Raw genomic sequence first — 21,200 nt, 5'->3', positions numbered from 1 at the left:
GAGTTGCAAGTTGGAACAGCGTGGTACTCTCCTTTCAGGAAATGACTAATCTGTAACTCATCAGCCAGGTCTGCTCCCTTGTCCTTTCCTCCAGGAAGCCTTTATCTGACCCTCAGGCTGGGTTAGGTTCCTCCGTCACACACCCAGCCACGCACCCCCCCGCACCCCCTGCCTCGGCCCGCTGGGCTCTCCGGCCCCAGCCCTGCCCTCTCTGAGTCTTGCACGGTTTGGAACCCCAGGTCTGTCTTTCCCACGGGACCACGAGCTCCAGGCGCGGGGGGCTACCGTTAGTCATCGGTGTGTCACTAGCGCTGCCCGGCTCTGGGCCAGAACCGAGTAGGCGCTTGGGGAATGTGTGTGGAATGAAAGAATGGATGGGGAAACTGAGGCCAAGTCAATGGCAGAGCTGGGATTCAAACCCAGGGCTGTGAAGAGAGAAGGGACCTAGTTTGATCTCCCACCACCTCCCGCTCAGTGAACCCTGTCCGGAGCCCCAGCACTCAAGAGGCGCTCCATCAGGGCTTTGAAATGGAACTGATTGGCAACCAGAGACGCTCAGGCCCGAGGACAGACTGCTCTCTCCAGCCCTAACCTCCACAGTCCTCCACGACCATAGAGAGCTGCGTGGGACCGCGCTCTGGGCTCGAGGGCTAGAGAGGCCGGAAGTGCGGCGAGCCTGGGGACGCTCTGGCCGCGCCGGTCTTTTCCCAGCGGCTCGGGGCCAGGAGGTGAGTCCTCCCGGCACGGAGACTGCGGGGCTGGGGCGAGGGGGGCAGTGGGGAGACAGGTGGAGGGGAAGAGGGCTGGAGGCTGCTGGTGGCGATTGGCAGCCGCTGAAGCCAATCCGTCGTTGCGGTGTCCGAGATGGACAAGAGGGAGGGAGGGGCGGGCATCCAGGTGCGCTCCCTGGGGCGGGGCGGGCGGAAGGCGGGGACCGCGGCCGAGCGGGCACTGGAAAGGCGGGGTACGGTGAGGGAGGGACGAATGGAACCTAGGGGCCTTGTGGGGCGGGGCGAGCCGCAGGTGGAGGCTCCCTCCGGACGGGGCTTTGGAGAACCTGGGGCTCTGGGTGTTTGCAATGGAGGCCTGGGATTTTTATTTTATTTTTTTATTTTTATTTTTGGCGGGGGAGGGAGGGGGAGATGGCTGTGAGTGGGGGTTCCTGCTGGGGGGATGGGAATGCAGACGCTGATGTCTCACTCGCTCCCGCCGCCCTGTCTTCGTTTACAGGCCCCAGAAGAGCCTCGGGATGGACGAAGGGGGCGTGCGGCAGCCCGCTGAGCCGCCCACAAGGAAGAAATTCCTCATACCCCTAGACGAGGATGCGGTCCCTCCTGCTGGGGTAGGACCGAGAGATGGGGGCGGGGCCCCCGCTGGGAGGCTGGGAGGGCTGTGGAGGGAGGGGGACGGGAAGGGCCAGTGGCGGGGGGTGGGGGGGGGTTGGGGGTGCCTACAGTGTGGGTTAGGAAATGTTGGGGCCCTTTGCTTTCCATCTCAGTTTCTCCATCTGTAAAATGTCATGGTGGCTCTAAGAGAGGCCTAAGGCAGAGGCCGCAAACGGGCAGCAAACGAGTGGCCGCGGGATGTGTTTATGTGGCCAGCACCCTGCAAGGCCTGGATTTCTTGCTGACATTTAAGAATTGCAATTTTAAAAAAAATCTGGCCCTTTTGACATCTCTTGGTCTGCTCCTTGGTAAATCGAAGGACTGGCAACATGGAGATCTCCTCACAGGAAAGCAGCTGGCTGGTGCTGAGTACTGGCTGCTGCTAATGTGCTATGAAGAAAAGAAAGTGCGCTCAGCCAGTGTGGCTCAGTGGTTGAGCTTCGACTTATGAGCCAGGACATCACAGCTCTATTTAGGTCAGGGCACATGCCCAGGTTGTGGGCTTGATCCCCAGTAGGGGGGGTTGCAGGAGGTAGCCGATCAATGATTCTCTGTCATCATTATGTTTCTATTCCCCCTTTTCCCTCTCCCTTCCTCTCTGAAATCAATAAAAACATATTTTAAAAAAAGAAAGAAAATAGACTAAGGATATAGGATGTGATGGAGGAGAGGTGCGGACTTAGGTAGGACAGTCAAAGGAGTGCCCCTCGGAGGAGGTGACGTCTTGGCAGAGATGTGAACAAGCGATAGAGTGAGCTATGTGACATCTGGGGGTGCAAAGGCTCTGAGGTCAGAGAGAGCCTGATAAGTTTGAGGGCAGCAAGAAGGCCAATGGGAAAGCGAGTAGAGTGGGCTGTGGCGACAGCTTTGGCTTTTACTCTGAGGCAGGCTCTGGGCAGAGGAGGGACATGATAGGACAGTGTGGGGGGCGGTGAGGGTTGGGCAGGGAACTGGTGAGGAGGTGATGACTGTGGTCCAAGGGAGAGAAAGAAGGTGGTGACTGGGACCAAGGTAGAGGCTGAGAAGTTGGGAGAATAGAGAGATTCTGATTTTGCCGAAACCGGTTTGGCTCAGTGGATAGAGCGTCGGCCTGCGGACTCAAGGGTCCCAGGTTCGATTCCGGTCAAGGGCATGTGCCTTGGTTGCGGGCACATTCCCAGTGGGGGGTGTGCAGGAGGCAGCTGATCGATGTTTCTAACTCTCTATCCCTCTCTCTTCCTCTCTGTAAAAAATCAATAAAATATATTAAAAAAAAAAAAAAAGAGAGATTCTGATTTTGATCCCTCCCACCATCTCTCCCCACAGGTTAAGCCCTTATTCAGATCCACTCGGAGCCATCCCACCACGGAGACCTCAGCCCAGGCAGCCCCTCAGACCTACGCTGAGTATGCTGTCTCGGGACCTGCAGGAGGGGCTGGAGCCGCACCCCCCACCGGGCCAGAACCCCAGGCAGGAGAGACCCCCAACCAGGCTCCCAAACCAGGGGCAAAATCCAACAGCATCATTGTGAGCCCCCGGCAGGTGAGGAGGAGGATGGAGAAGTGGGGCTTTAAGTTTTGGTGGGAAAAATATTAATAAGGATGACTTTCTGGTATGCAGTGGAAGGAGGTCTAAGTTCTGACCATTGTCCTCTCAGCAGCACAGTTCATTCATTCATTCAACTACTGTGTGTAGGTTGATGCTGCACCATATGTCTTATTTTGCTAAAACAAAAATACCATAGACTGGGTGGCTTAGACAAACGTTTTGGAATTATTTCTCACAGTTTTGGAGGCTGGGAAGTTCAAGATCAAGGCACGTGCAGAATTGGTGTCTAGTGAGGTTCATAGAGGGCTGTCTTCCCACTGTGTCCTCTTGGTGAAGGAAGGGGTGAGGGAGCTCTGGGGTCTCTTTTATAAGGGCACTAATCCCCTTCCTGAGGACTCCACCCACATGACCTAATCACCTCCCCTCACCTCCTAATCTCTTTACATTGAGGGTTAGGGTTTCAGTTTTGGTGGGACACACATATTCCATCCACAACAGGCTGACTATTCCTGTTGGGAGTGTGATTGTGTTAGTGCAGCTACATTTCCTAACTCCAGTTTTGCTCCTTTATTCAAAAACTATTTATTGAACACAGACCCAAATTCAAATCCTGCTGTGCTACATAGTAGTTGTGTGATCTTGGGCAAGTGGCTTATCCCATCTGTGCCTTTAAAATGGGGGTTCACACCCTAACCACTGGTATGGCTCAGTGGATAGAGCATCGGCCCGTGGACTGAAAGGTCCTGGGTTCGATTCTGGTCAAGGGCATGTACCTTGGTGGCGGGCTCGATCCCCAGTAGAGGGCGTGCAGGAGGCAGCCGATGGATGTTTCTCTCTATCCCTCTTCCTTCCTCTCTGTAAAATAAATAAAATATATTTAAAAATAAATAAATAAAATAAAATGGGGGTTCATCCACTTATAGTCCACAAATACATACAGAGGTTGCCATATGCTGTTCTAGGCTCTGGGGATAGAGTGATAGAAAGGAAACATACAGTCTCTACAATTGATGGAGTTGGTGTTCTTTATACAAAGACAATAATAGGACTCCAGATGTGAAAAGATGGGGTGGGGGCAGGGGCTGGGAGGAATTGGGGGACATCTGTAAAACTGTCAACAATTAAAAAAAAAAAAGATGTGAAAAGATGCTCAATATCATTAGCCATCAGGGAAGTGCATATCAAAACTACAATGAGTGCCCGGCTGGCGTGGCTCAGTGGTTTGATTCCTGGTCAGGGCATATGCCCAGGTGTGCAGGAGGCAGCCAATCCATGATTCTCTCTCATTATTGATGTTTCTATCTCTCTCTCCTCCCTTCCTCTTTGAAATCAATAAACATATATTTTTAAAAAATAAACACAATGAGATTTCACCCACACCTACTAGAATGGCTAGACTGAAAAGCACAGACAGTAACAAGTGCTGTGAGGCTGCGAAGGAACTGGAACGCTCAGACGCTGCTGGTAGGAATGTAAAATGGTGCAGCCATGGAGAATGGTCTGGCAGTTCCTTAAATATTTAATAATAGAGTTAGCATATGACCCAGCAAGTCCACTTCTAGGTACATATCCGAGGGTAATGAAAATGTACGTCCACACAAAATCTTGTACACAAATGTTCATAGCGGCATTATTCACAATAGCCAAAAAGTGGGTAGAACTCAGACGCCCATCAACTGATGACTGGCTTCTTTCCCTGAGCTTGTTGAAGGTTCATCCATCCCTTTTCATTGCTGAGTAGTATTCCATTCTGTGGATTTGCCACATCTTGTTTCTCCATTCATCCATTGGTGGACAATCCACTGGGTTATGTGTACGTTTTTGTTATTATAAAAATGCTGTGAAGTTTTGTGCAGATGAATGTTTTCCGTTCTCTTGGGTATTTATCTTGGAGTGGATTTGCTGGGTCACATGGCCACTCCATGGTTAACTTTTTCAGGAACTCCCAGACTATTTTCTAAAAAGTTGCATTGTTTTACATTCCCACCAGTAATGTGTGAATGTCCCAATTTCACCATTTTCTCCCCACCTGTCATTGTCTGTCCTTTTGCTTTTGGTCATCCTATATACTAAAAGCCTAATATGCTAAGTGTCCAGTCGACTGGTCGGCTGTTCAACCAATCAAAGCATAATATGCTAATGATACGCTAAGGCTGCTCAACTGCTGCTATGATGAGCACTGATCACCAGGGGGCAGACAGTCAACCAGTTGCTATGATATGCACTGATCACCAGGGGGCAGATGCTCTGACAGGTAGGTTAGCTTACTGCTGGGGTCCGCTGATCCGGACTGAGCAAGACAGGCCAGACATACCCTGGAGCCCTCCCGCAGTCCCTCCCCGGCTGGCCAACCTTCTGCATCTCTTCCCGGCCCCGATAGTGCACAGGTGAGGTCTCTCGGTCTGACCTGCACCCTCTCAGAATCTGGGACCCCTCGAGGGATGCCAGAGAGCTGGTTTTGGCCTGATCCCACGGGCCAGGCCGAGGGGCCCCACTGGTGCATGAATTCTTGCACCGGGCCTCTAGTATCCTTTAAAAATTAAAATACGATCCCGCCCCTCCCTTGCTCCGAACCTTTCCATGGCTCCCAGGTGCCTCCAGTCAGAGGGCCCAGGGCCTGCGTGACTGTGGACCCCTGCAGACCCTTCCCACCCCAGCTGCTCTGGTCAACCCACACCCACTACGAGAGCAGGTCCCACCCTCTTAGAACCCAATCCCACCTCATTGGCAATTACACGTTCATCCCCGAGATCATTTTGTTTAATGTCTGTGTCCCGCAGGAGAGGAGGGATTTTGTGTATCTGGGTCACTGCTATATCCCCAGCACTTAGGCACATGGTTGGTGCTCATTAAATACTTACTGGATGGATTAGAGCTTGACTTCCTCAGAGAATTGCAGTGTTAGGCTACAGGGTAAGTTCAGGCTAGAACGTGAGAGGAACCTGCTGTGTGGAGCCACATGAGACTCCTCCTGGAGGCCCTGGGGAGCCACAGTGGGCTTTAGAGCAGGGAGGAGGAGGAGGTGTGAGGGCAGATGCTGAGGGCCGTTTGGACACAGGGAGGTGGGCGTCCAGGGGAAGTGTCTGTTGGGCCACAGGACACCCAGATTGGGCTGGGGGAGTTAGAGACAGACCCAGGGACCCTTCAATTCAAGTCTGGGGCTCGGGGAGAGGGGCCTAGGTCAGAGCTAGAATGCCAAGGACATGTTGGGCTCAGGGGGAGGAGAGCCTGCATGGCCAGCATGGCTCAGTGGTTGAGCATCGACCTATGAACCAGGAGGTCACAGTTCAGTTCCGGTCAGGGCACCTGCCCAGGATCCCCAGTGTGGGGCGTGCAGGAGGCAGTTGATCAGTGGTTCTCTCTCATCATTGATGTTTCTATCTCCCTCTCCCTCTCCCTTCCTCATGGGCATCAGGGAATCTAACCGTGGCCTCCTGGTTCATGGTTCAGTGCTTAACCACTGAGCAGAACTGGCCGGGCAGAGGAGGAGAGAGAAGTTGCAAGACCCAGGCACAGGGCAGGAGAAGGGTGGAGAGGTGCTGAGAGAGGTGGGGGGTAGGGGCCCTGGGGTGGCCGTGGCTCCATGGTCATCCCTGTTAATGGCTTCTGCTCTTCCTCCCCCCGCAGAGGGGCAACCCCGTGCTGAAGTTTGTGCGCAACGTGCCCTGGGAATTTGGCGATGTGGTTCCTGACTACGTGCTGGGTCAGAGCACCTGCGCCCTCTTCCTCAGGTGAGCTCTTGGGGCTGTCCCACCCCAGGAGGGCACGGGAGGGTGTGCGCTGGTGTTCTAGGCTCTTCCCCAGGAGACCGCCAGGCATGGCCCTGTGGGCTCTGGGCCTAGGGTGCGAGGAAGAGGCCGGGCCTGGGGGTGCCCGGAGTGACAAGAGCTGTGGGCCCAGACTCCTGTGCCTGAGCAGCTTGGGGGCCGGGTCACTCACGCCCCAGACCGAGTGGCTCCAGCATCCAGGACTGAAGTTGACCAGAGCCAGGATTTCCCTGACCTCCACCCGTTACACCCGGAGCCCCTCTCCAGTCAGAGGCAGAGGGGACGTGAAATGTCTAAGTTCCCGGCTCCCTGCAGGCGTGAGAGCGGGCGGCTCCTGGGCAGAGATGTTCCCTGGCTCCCAGGTGGAGAAACCCCCCCACCCCTACCAGCCAGAGTCCTGGGCTGGCCCCTGCTTCCCGAGACCAGCTGCGCGGTGTCCCGGTCTTGCTCTTTGGGGCACTGGTCTCCGCTGCCTGAAGCCGGTCTCCCCGCCTCAGTGAAGACCCAGGGCCGACCTTGCAGGGAGCCCGAGCCAGGCAGCCCCTGCTGCCAACCCCTCTGTGCCCCTCCTGCCAGGGGGGGCCACTGACCCCCCGAGCCTCAGCGCCTGGCCAGGCTGCCCACGCTCCCTGCGTGTTAGAATGAAGAGGGCTCCTTGGAACTCGGGGCCACGAGACCTCTCACTCCTTCCTCTCTCCTTCCCAGCCTCCGCTACCACAACCTCCACCCAGACTACATCCACGAGCGGCTGCAGAGCCTGGGGAAGAGCTTCGCCCTGCGGGTGCTGCTCCTGCAGGTGGATGTGGTAAGCAGGGTCCTCCCCTCCAGCCTCCGTCCCCGCCTGTGCAGCGGGGAGCCTCGGGCCTCCTGGTCGCCAAGGGGACTGTTGAACCCCTTCCGGGAGAAATGCCAGGTGAAGCCTCAGGGAGGACCCGTCTTTCACATCTGACAGTGACACCTGTGTTGGCAAGGAGGTGGGAGGGTAAAATGACCCATCTCCTCCTTCCCCAACCGGCTTTAACTAGTCCCAGCACTCTGCCCCCTAAATCTTACCTAAATCTGTTTTATCTTCTCTGTCCTCACAGCCTGGCCCAATGTAGGCCCCCCTCATGCCTGGGTCCCTGCCCCAGCCTCTCCCTTTGTCTCATGGCCTCCAGCCTTGACCCCTCTCCTCCTTAAAGCTGCCAGAGGGGTCTTCCTAATGCACAGGTTAAAACCCCTAAATGGGCCCTGGCCATTGTTGCTCAGTGGTTGGATCGTCAGCCCAAGCACTGAAGGGTCTCAGGTTTGATTTCTGGTCAAGGGTACGTACCTGGGTTGAAGGTTCGATCTGTGGCCCCAGTCAGGCAACCAATCAATGTGTCTCTCTCACATCAGTCTTTCCTCCTTCCTCTCTCTCTCTAAAATCAATTTAAAAAAAACACACCTTTCTTTCCCATCCTCCATCCCATATTGAGTGATTGCCATTGCTCAAGCCCTCTCTTTTCTCCCATCCTTGCACATGCTCTTCCCTATGTTTAAGATTCCCTTTTCTGCTCTTCTGAGCTGCCTTTACTCCTCTTCATCCTCCGTAAGGTCTCAGCTCCGATGTCTTCTCCTCTCGGAAGCTCTCCCTGAACACTCACCAGGTCATAGGCTCCTCTGGATTCTCCGCCCCCAGCCCCTTCAGCTCTGGCCACTCTGGGTCCTCACTGTCTGAGGATGGGTGTGTCCCTTCTTCAGACTGTGAGCTCCAGGATGATAGAACCAGGCCGTCTCGGTCACTGCTGGGTCCTGGCACTGCCCAGCACAGGCCAGGCACCCAGTAGGAGCTTAGGGAGTGTCAATTGAATGGAAGGTTCCTGGCATCCTAAGCCACTGTGTTTTCAAGACGATAATGCCTTGCTTTCTCCCAGATCTCTCATTCTGATGTTCTTCTCTACCCAGAAAGATCCTCAGCAGGCCCTCAAGGAGCTGGCTAAGATGTGCATCCTGGCAGACTGCACCCTGGTCCTTGCCTGGAGGTGAGATCGAGGCTCCCGCCCAGGTCAGGCTCTATCCCGAGAGTCATTCCTCTTCCCCAACCTCCTCAGCCCTTCCCTTCTCCTCCATGAACTCTCTGTGAGCCTGGTCCAGGCACTGCCTCTCTCTAGCCTCAATGTCTTCATCTGTAAAATAGGGTCCTAATGTCTTCCTTGTAGGGATGTAGGCACAAAGGCAGGTAACATGGATCAAATTCCCAGGACCATACTAGTCACTTAGGAATTAGACATAAAATCTAGCTGAACAATTAATTGCACTCTGGCACTCTAAAGACCATAGATTGGTTCTCCAACTGGGAAAAAAAAAAAAGAACCCCTCTCTCACACCATAAACAAAATGTAAATCCTGACAAGTGATTTTTTAAAAAAATATATTTTATTGATTTTTTTACAGAGAGGAAGAGAGGGATAGAGGGTTAGAAACATCGATGAGAGAGAAACATCAATCAGCTGCCTTCTGCACACTCCCTACTGGGTATGTGCCCGCAACCAAGGTACATGCCCTTGACTGGAATCGAACCTGGGACCCTTGAGTCCGCAGGCTGACGCTCTATCCACTGAGCCAAATGGGTTAGGGCCTGACAAGTGATTTTTATTTTTATTTTATTACTAGAGGCCCAGTGTATGAAATTCGTGCATGGGCAGGGGGTCCCCTCAGCCCAGCCTGCATCCTCTCCAATCTGGGACCCCTCGGAGGATGTCCGACTGCTGGTTTAGGCCCAATCCCAGGGATCAGGCCTAAACCAGCAGTCAGACATCCCTCTCACAATCCTGGACCTCTGGCTCCTAATTGCTCACCTGCCTGCCTGCCTGGTCGCCCCTAACTGCCCCCTCCCTGCTGGCCTGGTCGCTCCTAACTGCCCCCCACCCCCGCCGGCCTGGTCGCCCCTAATTCCCCCCCCCCCCCGCTGGCCTGGTCGCCCCTCACAGCCCCCCCACCAGCCTGGTCGCCCCACTCAGCCTGCTGTTCAGTCGTTTGGTCGTCCCTCACTAACCCCCCTGCTGGCCTGGTCGTAGGCAGCCATCTTGTAAGGGTGTGAGGGTTAATTTGCATATCACCTCTTTATTATATAGGATTTTTTTAAAAATATGTTTTTATTGATTTCAGAGAGGAAGGGAGAGAGAGAAAAATAGAGAGAATCATGGATTGGCTGCCTCCTGCACGCCCCACACTGAGGATCGAGCCCTCAACTTGGGCATGTGCCCTTGACCAGAATCGAACCCAGGACACTTCAGTCCAAAGGCTGACACTCTATTCACTGAGCCAAACTGGCCAGGGCAGTGACAAGTGATTTTTTAAAAAGTACAATAGCCCTAGTTGGTTTAGTTAGTGGCTAGAGCGTTGGCCTGCAGACTGAAGGGTCCCGGGTTCAATTCCGGTCAAGGGCACATGCCCAAGTTGAGGGCTCTCTGAAATCAATAAAAATATATTTCGGAAAAAAAGGAAAGTACAATAGCCCGGCTAGAGTGGTCAGTTGGTTGAACATTGTCCTGTGCACCAAAAGACTGCTGGTTCCATTCCTGGTCAGGGCACATACCTGGGTTGTGGTTTTAATCCTCGGTTGGGGCACATAAGGAAGGCAACTGATCCATGTTTCTCTCTCTCTCCCTCTCCCTCTCCCTCTCTGCCCCTTTCCCTCCCTCCCTTCTACTCTCTCTAAAACTCAATGGGAGTAAAGTCAATGGAAAAAATATCCTTGGGTGAGGATTAACCAAAAATAATATTTTTACAATAAAAGTGTTACAAGAAAAAATAAATAAATAAAATAAAAGTGTTACAAGAAATTTAATGGGAGAATATTTTTTATAATCTTGGGGTATGAAAAGTCTTCCAAAGCAAGACATAAACCCCTAAATCCATAAAGGAAAAGATTGGCTGATTTGAGAAAATTATAATTTGAAACTTTCGAATGTTAAGAGATACTGTAAACAAAGTTAAAAGGCAAATGACAACCATAGCCTGTTTGCTCAGTGGTTAGAGCGTCTGCCAGAGGACTGAAGGGTCTTAGGTTCAATTATGGTCAAAGGCATATACCTCGGTTACATGCTTGATTCCTGGCCCCAGTCAGGGGCGTGCAGAAGGCAACCAATCAATGTGTCTCTCTCACATTGATGTTTCTCTCTCTCCCTTCCTTCCACTCTTTCTAAAAAAACCAGTGGAAGAAATACCCTCGGGTGAAGATTAACAACAACAACAAAAGACAAATGACAAACTAAGAAAAAAGACTTGTTGTGTCTATAACAGATTTAAGAACCCTAATTTATACATGGTCATGCAAATTACATTTATACTAGAGGCCCTGTGCACGAAATTCGTGCACGGGTACGGTCCCTAGGCCTGGCCTGTGATGAGGGCCATCTTCCTTGGCTGCCGGCAGCCAGCTCCATCCCCTGCTGCCAACCACCCCGGTTCCCCATTCGCCGTCGGGCAATGGGAGCCTGCTGGCCAGGGGAGGGGACCGAGAGGTGGTCAGTGCGTCTCATAGTGACTGGTCGAGCGGTCGTTCTGGTCATTCCACCGTTAGGGTCAATTTGCCTATTACCCTTTTATAATATAGGATAGGATGGTAAAATATATTTAAATTTTTGTTGTTGTTAATCCTTATCTGAGGACATTTCTTCCATTGATTTTTATGTTGTTGTTTTTTTTAAATCCTAAATGTTGTTTTAATACTTCAAAGCCACAGCCCACTTTATATTTTCATTATTTTAAAAATTAATCTTAGAGCCCTAGCCAGTTTGGCTCAGTGGATAGAGCATCAGCCTGTGGACTGAAGGGCCCTGGATTCGATTCCGGTCAAGGGCATGTTTCTCGGTTGCAGGCTCCCGACCTTGGTTAGGGGGCATGTGGGAAGCAACCAATTGATGTATTTCTCTCACATTAGTGTTTCTCTCTGTCTCTCCCTCTCCTTTCCACTGTCTTTAAAAAAAAAAAAATCATTGGGTGAGGATTTAAAAAAGAATAATAAATTAATCTTAGAGAGAGGAAGGGAGGGAGAGAGAGAGAAATATTGATGTGAGAGAGAAACATCGATCGGTTGCCTCCTGCACATTCCCCAATTGGGGATCAAACCCAAAACTTGGGTATGTGCCCTGACCTGGAATTCAACCTGCCACCTTCTGGTGTATGGGATGAAACTACAATCAACTGAGCCACACCAGCCAGGGCTAAATGTTTATATCATATTAATATATTTAAACATATTCATTATATTTTTATAAAGTACCTCCTACAAGTCAATAAGAAAAAGGTGGCCCAATGTTTAAAAAGTCTAATACAGGTAGCCAAAAACACCTAGAAAATTAATCAACCATATTATAGTTTATCAGGAAAAAAGTAAAATATGAAAAATGAGGTGCCATTTTTCACCCATTAATTTGGTGAAAACATCAAGACGGATAGTATGAAATGGGCATCTGCATGTTCGGTTGACAGGAGACGTGATTGGCTATCAAAACATGGAAGTAGTAATGGGTAAAGGAGGTCAAATATGGTGACAGAAGGAGATTAGACTTTGGGTGGTGAATATACAATGCAATATACAGATGATGTATGACATAATTGTGCACTTGAAACCTATATAATTTTATTAACCAATGTCACCCCAGTAAATTTAATAGTAATAATAATTTTTAAAAACCAGAAAATAGACACACAAATTTCTGCACTTGGAATTTCTACTTGCTGATGATCCCTGCTTGTGTGTGCAAATCCACAATGACACAGGCTGTAACATGTAGTTCAAAATTCAGAAGTGATATAAAAAGGGTATATGTATAGATTGCATATCCTATCTAATAATAGAGTAACATGTAAATTACCATCACTCCGCTACGCCCACAATTGGGCGGCGGGAGGCTGGGGGGCGGGACTCGGGGTGGCCTATCCGGCCATTGAGAGGCACGGATCTGCTGCCACTGAGGGGGGCTACCCTGCTGTTGAGAGGCGCAGGGGGCGGGACTCCCACCCCCTGTGCCTCTCAACGGCCAGATCCGCGGCCGCTGAGGGGGCCTGCCGCGGACACCCAGCTGCGCCTCTCAACGGCAGGGTAGCCAGGTGTCCGCAACAGCCCCCCGCAGGGGCCGCCCCCTGCGCCTCTCAACAGCAGGGTAGTCACCCTCAGCGGCCGCGGACCATCAAAAGCGTGGGAGCTGGGTGCCTGTCTGCTCCGGCACTAGGCCTTTCAGAAGCCTCCGCGTAGCCGGAGGCTTCTGAAAGGCCTGGTGCACCAGCGGACAGGCACCCAGCTCCACCGCGATTCATGTAGGGGACCCTACACGTGCATGATTCAATCATGCACTGGGCCTCTAGTACTATATATATATATACACACACTGAGTGGCCAGATTATTATGATCTCTGAACACATAATAATCTGGCCATTCAGTGTGTGTATGTGTGTGTGTGTGTGTTAGAGGCCCGGTGCATGAATTTGTGCATGGGTGGGGTCCAGCCAGCCTGGCCAGGGGGAGGGGACATGGGTGGTTGGCCGGCCTGCCTGCTGGTCGAACTCCTGGTCGAGGAGACAATTTGCATATTAGCCTTTTATTATATAGGATATACACTGAGTGGCCAGATTATTATGTGTTCAGAGATCATAATAATCTGGCCACTCAGTGTATGTGTACACACACACACACACACACACACACACACAATCAGCAATATATACAGAGAAGTGTCTCCTCTACCCCTTCCCTCCTATTCCACTTCCCCTCCCACTGTTGTTGGTTTCTTGGTTCCCTTTCAATGTTTCTATAAAACACAAGGCCTGACTAGGAATGGAGCCCGCAGCCTATGGTGCACAGGGTGACGCTCCAGCAGCTGAGACACCAGCCGGGGCTGTTTACCAGTGACTAAAGGGTATAGCTGAACCGCCAGGGGAGGAGACACTGAGGGCGAGGTCTGGGAGGATCCCCGTGCAGGACGGTCTGTCCCCGTGGAGAGGGAGTGAGTCATGCTGCGGTGGCTGTGTTCACCAGCCTGGACGCTCTGTGAACCCCGTACTTCCGAGAGAGGACGGCAGCTCCCTCCCATCGGCACCATCAATGATTAACTCCCTTCCAGCCCCTCTGGTCCCTGGAGGGTGGGGTTGGGGTGGGGCAGACACTTCCAAGTTTCTAATCACGGCTTGCACTTTCCGGTGACCGGCCCCATCCAGGAGCCCACCGAGAGCCCCCTCATCAGAACAGAAGATGCCCCGGTGCTCTTAGCACTTACGAACTTACAGGGTCTCGGCAGCTGTGCCAGGGACCCAGGGCAGCCACCTGCCTAGGTTTTGTATTATCTCACAGCGCCTCTTCAGGTTGGCCCCTTCCCCTGAGCTTGGAAGGTTCCTCCATGTCTTTTCTTTGTTTTTGTTGCTAATCCTCACCCGAGGATATTTTTTCCATTGATTTTTTTAGAGAGAATGGAAGGGAGGGGGAGAAGCACAGTGAGAGAAACATCAGTGTGAAAGAGACACAATGATTGGTTGCCTCCCGCACGCTCCCTGATTGGTGCCAGGGACCAAGCCTGCAGCCGAGGTACGTGCCTTTGACTGGAATTGACCCGGGATCCTTCAGTCTGCAGGTTGACACTCTAACCACTGAGCAACCGGTTAGGGCGGTAACTTGTTTTTAATCACTGAATAATAGCTCCTAGTCTGGATCCACATTCTTTTCCAGCTGTTAAACTACTCCCTGGTGTAGATGGAACAGGTCAACCCCCTATTGGTAGACACTGGGGTGGTCTCTGTCTTTCGCTGTTACCACCAACACTCCTACTTCTGTCCTGAATCCCGGGAATGGGTTTTTTAGGCCAAAGGATATTTGTAACTCTGTGCCTTCCCTCCGGGTATGTACCTCTATACTGTTTGAGTATTTGGAAAAAAATGTATTTATGTATTAGTTGTATATTAAAACAAAAGCAAGTATAAAAATCACTCTATTGGGAAGTAGCAGAGTGTAGAGCCTGGCGGGTGAGACCCGCCCACTGAGGGAGCCGTCTCCTCCTCGCCAGCCGTGTAACCTGGGCAAGGGACTCAGCGCCGACAGGATCTCTCAGGGCAGTCCAGAAGCTTCTCACTGTAATGGGCTGAGGCCAGTGACTGGCACACAGCTAGGCCCCTCATGGGATATTTTGCAGCCATTTAATAAATGAGATTGAGCTCTGTCTTCTGACGTGGAAGGATGTCCTGGTTATATTGTAGAATGCAAAAATGAAAGCAAGTTATACAGCTGGATCCAGTGTGCTAGCCTGTGTGTCCTGAACAAATGTCATTACAATAATAATAGTACCTGCTGCATAGAGAGAAAAGCTGCAAGCCCGTTTTATGGAAAACAATAGAGTTAGAAAAACGAATGTTTCTTTAAAGAATGTAATAAAAAATACAATCAACAAACATTTTTTGCTAGCTGGATTTTGAAGGCTAAGAAAATGCAAGACAAATACTTTATTTACTTCGACTCAGTTCATTAGTCTCCATTTCCAGAGGAAAAAGGCCAGCACATATAGACCCTTTTTATGATTTAGCTGTTTCCTCTGTTTGAAACAGTTAATTACATGTCAAAAAAACTGGGCCTAGCCCTAACTGGTTTGGCTCAGTGGATAGAGAGTCAGCCTGCGGACTGAATGGTCCCAGGTTCTATTCTGGTCAAGGGCATGTACCTTGGTTGCGGACACATCCTTAGTAGGGGGTGTGCAGGAGGCAGCTGATCAATGTTTCTCTCTCAGTAAAAAAATCAATAAAATATATATTTAAAAAAAACAACAAAAAAACTGGGCCTAATGTCAAAATTAATGGTGATTTTTAAATCATGTTTATTGCTATAAAGGATTCAGCAGTCAGCACTCTGAGCTTTTATATATATATATATATATATATATATATATATATATATATATATATATATATATATTGAGATGAGAGAGGAAGGGAGAGAGAGAAAGAGAAGCATCAATGATGAGAGAATCATTCATTGATCAGCTGCCTCCTGCACCGGGGATGGAGCCCGCAGCCTGGGCATGTGCCCTGACCGGGAATTGAACCGTGACCTCCTGGTTCGTAGATAGACGACTCAACCACTGAGCCATGCCAGCCGGGCTGAGCTTTTCTTTTGAAGGTGGGCTTTTTTTTTTTTTTAATGTATTGATTGATTGATTGATTTTAGAGAGAAAGAGGAAGGGCGGGGGAGAAAGAAACATAGATTTGTTGTTTCACTTACTTATGCATGCATTGGTTACTTCTTATATGTGCCCTGATTGGGGATCGAACCCACAACCTTGGCATCAGGAAGATACTCTAACCAACTAACTGCCCAGCCGAGGAGAAAGTGGGCTTCATAGGAACTTTCAGAAGCTGCTTTCCTTGGTGGTGGAAAGCTGAATGCTCATGAGGTTGTCTCCCTGTGGCTGGGAAAATAAACAGTAGTTCTGGTTCTGCTCTCAAACCCGGAGCAGAGGGTCCGGGCTGGCGTCCCTTCCAGAGTAGCCGACAGTTCCTAAACAGGCTTCCATGCCAGGCCCTGACAGAGCGGTGACTCATTTAACTGTCACCGTTCTGCCAGCAGCCCACTTGACAGATGAGGAAACTGAGGCCCAGAGAGGTTAAAATCACTGCTCAGGGTCACTCATGTGGGAAATGAGCCCTGAACCCAACTGGTCAGTGTACCAAGCTCTGGTCTTTAGCCAGAAAACGTGTGTGAAATACCCAGGGGCATTTCGAGGAGGCTGAGAATGTTCATTTGTCTTTTTTTTTTTTTTTTTCTTTACTGTTATTGGTTTCAGAGAGGAAGGGGGAGGGAAACATCAGTGATGAGAATCATTGATTGGCTGCCTCCTGCACGCCCCCTACTGGTGATGGAGCCCGCAACCCAGGCATGTGCCCTTGACCAGAATGGAACCTGGACCCTTCAGTCCGCAGGCCAACACTCTATCCACTGAGCCAAACTGGCTAGAGCTGTTCAATTTTTCTATATATTAGAGTTTGAAATTTTTAGCATCAGCAGTTACTACTACCGTAACGAAATGAATCTAAAACATGACCCCTCCTCACCCTGGCTGACCCGAATGTCCTCTCCCCCTAGCCCCGAGGAGGCCGGCCGGTACCTGGAGACCTACAAGGCCTACGAGCAGAAGCCAGCAGACCTCCTGATGGAGAAGCTGGAGCAGGACTTCGTCTCCCGGGTGAGGCCGCGTCACCCCCCTGCCCGGCCCTCCCCCACCCTCCCCCAGCACCTTGCCGGGCGTTTGAGCTTCATTTCCGATCGCCAGTCATGCCTCTCCTCCCCGCTCCCACCCGAACAGCAGCTAACGGGGTCTTTCTAAGCACAAACCTGACCCTACCCTCCGCAGCTCAACACCGTCCTGTGGCTCCCCAGTGCCCTCAGGAAAGCCTGGCTTTCTTGCCATGCTCTACCAGTCCCTGGCATTTCCTGTCCCTTCTCCCACGCCTACCAGCTTCTCTAAGCATCCCATCTTTCACATATGAGCTCTGTTGCTCCCTTCTCCAGGAAGCCCTCCCTGATCCCCAGGCCAGGCCAGGTGCCTCCACTGGACCCCCCATCCCAGCCCATCCGAGTCACCACTGTCTGGAACTAATTTGTCTCCCACACCGTACTGGGAGCCCCAGGAGGGCAGAGCAGGGCTGTCATGGTCCCTGCTGTGTCCCCAGCACCACCCAGCCTTCAGTGGGTACTCAGGGACTATCCACTGAACGAATGATTGAATCTGGGCTCCAATCCTATATAATAAAAGGGTAATATGCAAATCAATTGAACAGTGGAACTACCGGTCGCTAAGATGCGCACTGACCACCAGGGGGCAGACGCTCAATGCAGGAGCTGCCCCCTGGTGGTCGGTGCGCCCCCACGGGGGAGTGCCGCTCAGCCAGAAGCTGGGGGGTGGCCGCCTCCAGGAGGGCTCCGGGCTGCAAAAGGGCACAGGATGGGCTGAGGCCCCCCCCCCCCCCCGCCCAGTGCACGAATGTCGTGCACTGGGCCTCTAGTGATAGAGTAATGGTGGATGCCTGCAGCCACCCCTGAGGTAGGTACTGCTAGGACTCCCTTTTGCCTGGAAATGGAGGCCTAGAGATGAATTCCTGTGCCAGGACCTCACAGGGAGTAAGCAGTGGGGCCTGGTTTGAACACAGCTAGTTCACCACCACTAGCTCTATTTCAGAGCTAGTCTTCCCCTGGGCAGAACCAACTCGAGATAAACAAGTGACATTTATCTTCTCATCGCATGACCGACACCCTTTCAGCTATTTGGGGATCACTCTAAGATGACCTCTTTATCAGTAAAAAAAAAAAAGGCATTTATTGAGCACCTCCTGCATGCAAGGCAGTCTGTGGACACAGTAGTAACAGCACTGCCCTCATGGGCTCAGTCCTGCTCTTTCTTCTCCTGACACACTTCTGCCTCCTCCTCCCTTCCAGGTGACTGAATGTCTGACCACGGTGAAGTCAGTCAACAAGACGGACAGCCAGACCCTCCTGACCACTTTTGGGGTAAGGAAGGATTCCTGTGTCCGTTCAGGCATTTCTACCTGTGCCTTTTCGAGGAAGCCCCCTACTGTTTCCCTGACCCCCCCTAAGCCCCCACCCCCACCCCGCCTTCCCTGCCCTCCCACAGGCCCTCACCTCCTTCCAGGAATATCTTAGATCCCTGATCAGCTGGGGCAGGGCAGAGTTTTACGCTCACCTCCCCTGACCCTTCTCTTCCACCTTCCTCAGTCTCTGGAACAGCTCATAGCCGCATCGAGGGAAGATCTGGCCTTGTGCCCGGGCCTGGGGCCCCAGAAGGTAAGAGATCTGGGAATGGGCTCACGGGTCAGGGGCAGGAGGGGGCCCCAAACAGACAGGACCCAGATCCTAAAGTTCTAAGGTTTCAGAAGTCCCACAGTGCCTCTCCTATAGATGGGGAAAACTGAGGCCCAGAGAGGGCGGGGACCAGCCCAACCTCACACAGCCAGCCTGGGAGAAGAAGAACCACAGCCCACTCTGGATGCACCGAACAAATGGCTCATTTAATGACTGGCTCCTTTCTTTCTCCCCCCACCCCCTCCCCAGGCCCGCAGGCTGTTTGATGTCCTCCATGAGCCCTTCTTGAAAGTGCCCCGGTGACCTCAGCTGCCAAGGAGGCCCTCTGTGTAACAATAAAGCATCTTCCCGGCCAGGCTCCGCTGTGTGCTGCTGCAACCACCGGGAGGGGTTCTTCTCTGCTCTCGGCTCTGCCGGCCCAGGCGGCCCCCTCAGCTTTTCTTAGCAGTTGTCTGTTTCCCTGGAGGAGACTATGCAGGATCCTGCTGCAGCTTCTTCTTTCTCTTCTTCTCCCGTCTCGTGGGAGCCACCTCCCCAGACTCTGGATTCAGTGGCGGCTCTGGCAACTCCTCCTGGGATGCCGTCTCTGGCACCCCACTTTCCTGGCCCCACTTCTTCCTCTTCTTGGCGGACGCTGGATCCGCCCTGGCCTCAGGCTCCGTCATCTCACCTTGTGGGTCAGCTGCCTCAGTCCCTGGCTCTGTCACTCTGTGCCCTCTTTCTTTCTTCTTCTTCTTAGGGGATGCTAGAGCTGCCTGAGGCTCAAGGTCGCCTGGCATCACCTCTTCCTGGGGCTCCACCACCTCTGTCTTTGGCTCCATCATCAGGTTTTGCCAGTTTTCCTTTTTCTTCCTCTTTTTGGTGGATGCCAGAGCTGCCTCGGCCTGTGGCTCAACCTCACTGCATGGCAGCTCAGGCTCCATCGTCTCCCCTGAGAGCTCCAGAGTTCTCCTCTCTGGCTCCACAGCCTCAGTCCCCGGCTCCACCAGCACTCTGCACCCCTTTCCTTTCTTCTTCTTCTTCGAGGATGGCAGTGGGATGGCTTCCTCCTGTGGCTCCTCCTTCACCTGTAGCTGGGGCTCCACTCTCATCCCCTCCACAGCCTCCATCCCCTCTGTCCCCTGGTGTCTCTTCCTCTTCTTACTGGGGGACAGGACTGGCTCTTGCAGAGGCTCAGTTTTAACCATGAGTTCCAGCTCCACAGTCTTTTCTTCTGGCTCCAGCACCCCCATTTCTGTCTCTTTAAGCTTCCTTTTCTTCTTCTTCTTGCTGGTGGATGGGAACAGCACTCCCAGGGGTTCCAACACCTCAGCCATGGGCTCCGGCTTCATCGCCTCCAGATCATTGGGATGCTGCTTTTTCTTCTTCGTCTCCACATCCACCTCTGAGGACCCCAAAGCTGTGTCCACCTCCAGGGTCCCGTGCCCATTCACTGCCTCCTGAGGAATGGAGGCCTCGGGCACATGCCTCTTCTTTTTCCTCTTCCCTGACGCCGGCGACCTCAGTGCCAAGGCTGACCCAGGCCCTGTGACTGGTGGGCTGCCTCCAAAGGCACAGAACCGAGGCCTCAGGCCGGGGGGGATCTGTGGTGGGGGGCTTGTGGGAATGGGATGCAGCGGGATTCCCGATAAGGATTCTTGGGGACCTTCTAAGATCCTTAGGCTGCCCTTGGGGGCTGGGGCACAGGTGAGTCCGCCTTCTGCCTCTGCTGAGGGGGCCAGCAGGGTTGCTTCTCCAGCTTGGGGGCTGCCGCTGCTGAGGACCTGGTAGCGGTGCCGCTTGCCTGCCACCTTGCCCTTCACCATCTGGGAGCCAGAGAGAGGCACCAGCCGCCCATTGAGGCTGAAAGGAGAAAGGGGAGGGCAGAAGCCTGGTCAGATTCTTCTGGTGGCACAGGGGAAAGGAGCTGAGAAGCTGCATTTCTAGGTTCCTTAGGACAAGGCCCTCTAAATTCCCCCCAAGTCCACCCACTAGGGTGGCAAGTATTCCAGGGAGGTGGTTGGGACCACTCACCAGTCTGGGGCGAAGTCTACAGGGGCCTGGATAAACCACAGTTCCGTATCTGGGCCCGTCAGCGCCTCCAAGGAGAAACGAGTGGACTCTGAGGATGGGGACGTCGCGGTAAAGTTGGGGGGACAAGAGAACCGAGCAGCACCTGCAGAAGGGAAAACAGGGGTCTGTTGACACTTTCCTGCCAGTCCAATCCTCCAGGGCGTCTATCGCACTGGTCCCAACCTCTTGAGCACCCCAAAGGCCCTCACCCGGTCTCTCCAACGGTCGGTTCCACGGAAACCCCTTATCTCCACTGATCCAAATTCTGGGGAGCTCTTTTCTACACTGGTAGCCCTCCCAAGATATCTTCTCTCCGGCCGAACTCCCTCCAGTGCCCCCACCCCCGCCTTCCACGGGGCATGCTTTTCGCAGGTCCTGTTCCCGGGGATGTCCCTTTTCCCGTCCAGACGCTCCCGGCGCCCCTTTCTCCTCCCGCCAGCCAGCCTTCTGCACCCCGTCGGCCCGCCCTGAAGCAACTCACCTCCGGACGGGCCTCCCGCCATCCCGGTACCCACCGCTCACGCAGATCGGCAGCTAAGCCGCCCCAGCCCCGCCGCCGACCACGTGGAACCGAAGGGGCGGAGCCTGGCTCGGGAGCGCCCAAAGGGTGCAGGGGCGCGGAGGTATCGCTGGGAGCCCGCTGGCTT

The 21,200-nt window shown here is 52.7% G+C and overlaps 2 protein-coding genes across 5 annotated transcripts; one reads left to right on the top strand and one right to left on the bottom strand.

Annotated features, from left to right (window-relative positions):
* Positions 1-283: 283 nt before the first annotated feature.
* Positions 284-18,856, top strand: ERCC1 (ERCC excision repair 1, endonuclease non-catalytic subunit). 2 transcript variants are annotated; one of them, XM_079800296.1, is made up of 10 exons: positions 284-728; positions 1,231-1,342; positions 2,691-2,906; positions 6,540-6,643; positions 7,385-7,484; positions 8,606-8,682; positions 16,768-16,867; positions 18,118-18,189; positions 18,415-18,483; positions 18,751-18,856. In XM_079800296.1, the coding sequence occupies exons 2-10, from the start codon at positions 1,250-1,252 to the stop codon at positions 18,802-18,804; spliced, it is 885 nt and encodes a 294-aa protein (XP_079656422.1). In that variant the 5' UTR covers positions 284-728; positions 1,231-1,249; the 3' UTR covers positions 18,805-18,856. The 2 variants fall into 2 exon arrangements, with proteins under 2 accessions (XP_079656422.1, XP_079656423.1); XM_079800297.1 differs by lacking the exon at positions 284-728 and adding an exon at positions 942-964.
* On the bottom strand, positions 18,818-21,189 carry POLR1G (RNA polymerase I subunit G). Of its 3 annotated transcripts, none has more exons than XM_079800294.1 (3): positions 21,069-21,189; positions 20,515-20,656; positions 18,818-20,343 (listed from the first exon to the last, which is right to left on the bottom strand). In XM_079800294.1, the coding sequence occupies exon 3, from the start codon at positions 20,304-20,306 to the stop codon at positions 18,972-18,974; it is 1,335 nt and encodes a 444-aa protein (XP_079656420.1). In that variant the 5' UTR covers positions 20,307-20,343; positions 20,515-20,656; positions 21,069-21,189; the 3' UTR covers positions 18,818-18,971. The 3 variants fall into 3 exon arrangements, with proteins under 3 accessions (XP_079656420.1, XP_079656419.1, XP_079656421.1); XM_079800293.1 differs by having other exon boundaries at positions 21,035-21,121; XM_079800295.1 differs by lacking the exon at positions 21,069-21,189 and adding an exon at positions 20,737-20,824.
* Between the last annotated feature and the right edge of the window lie 11 nt (positions 21,190-21,200).

Source organism: Cnephaeus nilssonii (assembly GCF_951640355.1).
Source record: "Cnephaeus nilssonii genome assembly, chromosome: 20".
NCBI classification, from domain to species: domain Eukaryota; kingdom Metazoa; phylum Chordata; class Mammalia; order Chiroptera; family Vespertilionidae; genus Cnephaeus; species Cnephaeus nilssonii.
The sequence above is the reverse complement of the archived record's forward strand: the minus strand, read 5'-3'. Positions and strand labels throughout refer to the sequence as shown.